Below are 3866 nucleotides of genomic sequence, written 5' to 3'. Positions count from 1 at the left end.
AATATTTTTGTTGGCCCGGGGTGTCTAAATAGTGCTTCCGAGCCAGTTTATAATGTCGAGCCCTGCTCTCTGTCATTGTGCATGTGTGTAATGTTTGTGTGCAAGTTAGACGGTGCCTGCGTGTGTGACTGTGTCTATGAGGGAGAAAGGAAAGCTGATTTTGGCCGCGGCGGGAAATTGATTTGACAACATAATACTCGATGTTCACGATTTGGTCATTTACGACATCGCATGTAGTGCAATCCACGATGTATCGTGTAAACTCGATATATCGCCCAGCCCTAGGTCGAATATTCGAATATACATTTGCTTTCAAATTCGCATCCCTAGTTCCTTGGAGCCTAATTACTAATCATTTTATTTCCTGTTTGTGTGCAGAAACCATCAACCTCACAATGTCAGCAGAAAGCCAGCTCAACGTCGACACAGCAGACGAGAACAAACTGGTGAGAGACACATAAAGAGTCCCTTAATCTGCTTATTGGGGGGGGGGTTCCCCTTTCCTATAGTGTGTTATATAGATTTTAGAAACGGTCTGCAAAGGCTTAAAATCTCAAAGTTCCGGAACACAGTGACATCACTTGGAACACTTGTGCTTCTATTGGCCTCTTTAAGGGGCGGGACATCTCTAAGTTCCACCAATCAGAGCAGACTAGGTCCCCTTTTGAATAAAATACACTTTCTTTGTTTGTTTTCCTCCGATTTTTGATTGGAAATAACTTTAACTGTGTTTAAAAGTTGCTATATAAGAAAAAGTTAATGGTTATTTTTTATTTATTTGGTTTTACAGTAGTGTCTGTCCACACACACATGGTCAGAGAACTTTGTAGGAGTGTCTGTTATTCAAATCTTATCTACATTTTGTGTGTTTTTTTAAGGTGAAACCAAAGCTAGAGTTCCAGACGTTGCTGCAACAAGCTGGAGCCACTAAAGACACTTTCACCATGAAGGAGGTAAACATGGATTTATTTGTATTTATTGGAGGTTTTATGTACATTTTGAATGTTCCCATGCTAAATATGTGATGTATTGGTCCTGCAGGTGATGTTCTACCTGGGTCAGTACATCATCCAGAAGCAGCTGTACGACCAGAAGCAGCAGCACATCGTCCACTGCTCCCAGGATGCACTGGGGCGAGTGCTGGGGGTCGACAGCTTCTCTGTTAAAGAGCCACGGTGAGGAAGAGGAAGAGGAGGATGATTTATTAGTGTTTGTTTTGGTCTGCTCTACAGTAACAACAACAACTTATTGTTTCTCAGTAAAGGGACGTTTATGCCAGTTATGGAAAGCAGTTTATTTTACTATTTTTAAAACTATTACCATAGATTATCAAATGAAAACCTTATAGCAGGTGTTGAACTTCATACACGTTGAATTTAGTAAGAATAAATACAACTTAAACCGCTCTGGAAGGAATTCTCAAGCTAGATTTTGCTCAAAAATTATAAAAACTAGGGATGCTCCGATCGATCGGCCGATATTCACTCTCGGCCGATCGATTGGTGCTCTCTGTAAATGCCGATCAGGAGAGCCGATCGCATGACGTGAAATACATGACACTTTTCTCTGTGCGCGGCAAAACAAGCTCGCCAGCATGGCTTCACCGGTCTGGCAGTATTTCAAGGTGTCCAAAAAAGACAGTCAAATAGCGGTAAGCAACGTGTGTGAAGCAGAAACCCTGCAGCTCCGCCCGCTGTGACGGACCGGTGAGCGAAACACACACTAAGAGTTAGACCTAACACACTGTGCTATCTGATCTACCTCTGGAACAACATAAACTAGTTATACATATATTTATTCTTCACTGTCGGGTCAGTGAGACAGACAGACAGACAGACAGACAGACAGACAGACAGACAGACAGTTATGTTGTTTGTGGAGTAATTATACAGTTTTTGAAGAACAGAAATATAGTTTTCTGGCATCACTTTACGGGGAAAACTGCATTTAAAATCCTGATATAGGGTGCAGAAAGTAATGCATCTCATTTAATATAATATGGCATAGTGCAACAACACAGTAAGTATTTATATAATATATTAACACATAGGGCTGCTCGATTATGGCAAAAATCATAATCTCAATTATTTGGGTCAATAATTGTAATTGCGATTATTCATTGACTTTGAAAACATCCATTTATTGGAGAAAAAATGTGAACAGTATGTTTTTAACAGTTGAGTACCCTGAACTTTAAGTATAACTCAACTGAAAAAGAAAAAATATTTATTTAAAAAAATAATAATAATAAAAAAATATCGTTTTATTCAGATTACGTTGTTTTCGTAATCGTTGCAAGCCATAATCGCGATTTAAAATACGATTTAATTGAGCAACCCTAGTAACACACATCAAAACATGATAAATAATAATATACAATTGTATGTTTGTTTCAGAGTTCTCTTCGCTATGATCACCAAGAACCTCGTGGCGATAAAAAGCCAAGGTAAGACCGCTCCACTTTTCATTTTAGTGTTATTTAAATGTCAAGATTGAACACAGTTCTTTATTTATTGCCAAAGGGGGGGGGGATCTCACTTTCACAATTGCTTTGAAAAACACATGTTATAGACTCATAGCCTTTGGAAACACCGTGCCGTCAGACGGGAAATGTACTTTTTGATGTAAAGGGGAACTACTGGGCTCTTGGAAACGATTACATAATAAAGACATGAGAGGGGATGACATGGTTAAAATAAAAGCATTGTTTAGGAGACGGAGCTGTGTTTGAAGTCTAAAATAACTTCCTCATTTCCATGATGCAACTGTTCCTCTTCTCCGCTTCCTCTTTCTCCTGATTCAGAACACATTCATAAAAAACGTGTCTTTCTGTTTCCTCCTCAGATTCACCACCGAGCCCCGTTGAACCCCAAAGTGAGACTCAGACGGACAAAGGGGCCGAGGTGAGACTCAGATCAAATATAACTGTTGTGTTTGAGTCCGTTTTGAACAAATCTTACCTCAAAAATCTGAAGTAGAAGCGGGTTAACACTTACTGGGAATTGGCTTTCGTGCGCACAGACACATTAAGAGATATTCAATTGTAAGAAAAGGACGAAAAGTAGGACAAGATATTTATAAGTACCGTAATTTTGGGACTATAAGGCGCACCTGAATATAAGCTGCAGGTGTTTTAATGTTTAATTACCATATGTAAGGGTTCGTGCACAGAGGGGATTGTCGGGAAAGAGATGGCTGTTTGAGGAAGCTCCCATTTATTAACATTTCAACAAACAAGTTGCATATTTGCATAACGTATTCAAGTGTTAGCATTTAGTGCAATAGTAGCTACAGAACATGTGCTGTGTAAACTGTACTGTATCACATAGCGTTTCAGACATACAAACTTTTCAACTTTCAAACTTAAACGGTGCGCTCCCAGCGCACGTACCGGCAGTGATCTACAGCAGTGGTTTTCAACCAGTGGTACGGGGACAAACTGTCTCGCTCTCGTAATGTCTGTCTTGCTCTCGTTCTGTCTCTCGTACCACTCTCGGTTCCACTTTTACTTTTGCGCGCTACCTGTCTCACTCTTTTCCGGCCTCCAGCTTTTCCTGCTGGAGCCCGCCGCTTAAAGGCGGGGGGACCGGACCGGCCATAGCGCCCATAGAGTTAAAGGTGGTGGACTGTAACCTGTAAAATCCATAGATTTAGGCGGTCCCCTAGTGGCCTTTAGCTGTAAAAATCCATAGATTAGCCGCACCGTTATATAAGCCGCAGCGTCGAAAAATGGGAAAAAAGGCGCGGCTTATAGTCTGAAAATTACGGTACCAGTTCTAGATCCTTGACTTTTGTCAAACAATTCAAAAGACAACATGTATTTAAAGACCAATCTTTATTTGAATGTGCCTCTTATCCTGATATAT

At 40.4% G+C, this 3866-nt stretch overlaps 1 protein-coding gene across 1 annotated transcript; it reads left to right on the top strand.

Moving 5' to 3' along the window:
- The first annotated feature begins 340 nt into the window (after nucleotides 1–340).
- On the top strand, nucleotides 341–2993 carry LOC104943639 (E3 ubiquitin-protein ligase Mdm2-like). Its single transcript, XM_010769093.1, has 5 exons — nucleotides 341–446; nucleotides 879–953; nucleotides 1042–1175; nucleotides 2397–2446; nucleotides 2845–2993. Exons 1-5 carry the CDS (start codon nucleotides 396–398, stop codon nucleotides 2976–2978), a joined length of 444 nt encoding a protein of 147 aa, XP_010767395.1. The 5' UTR covers nucleotides 341–395; the 3' UTR covers nucleotides 2979–2993.
- The last annotated feature ends 873 nt before the right edge of the window (nucleotides 2994–3866 follow it).

Source organism: Notothenia coriiceps, unplaced genomic scaffold (genome assembly GCF_000735185.1).
Source record: "Notothenia coriiceps isolate Sejong01 unplaced genomic scaffold, NC01 NC01_scaffold00006425, whole genome shotgun sequence".
NCBI lineage: Eukaryota > Metazoa > Chordata > Actinopteri > Perciformes > Nototheniidae > Notothenia > Notothenia coriiceps.
The sequence above is the reverse complement of the archived record's forward strand: the minus strand, read 5'-3'. Positions and strand labels throughout refer to the sequence as shown.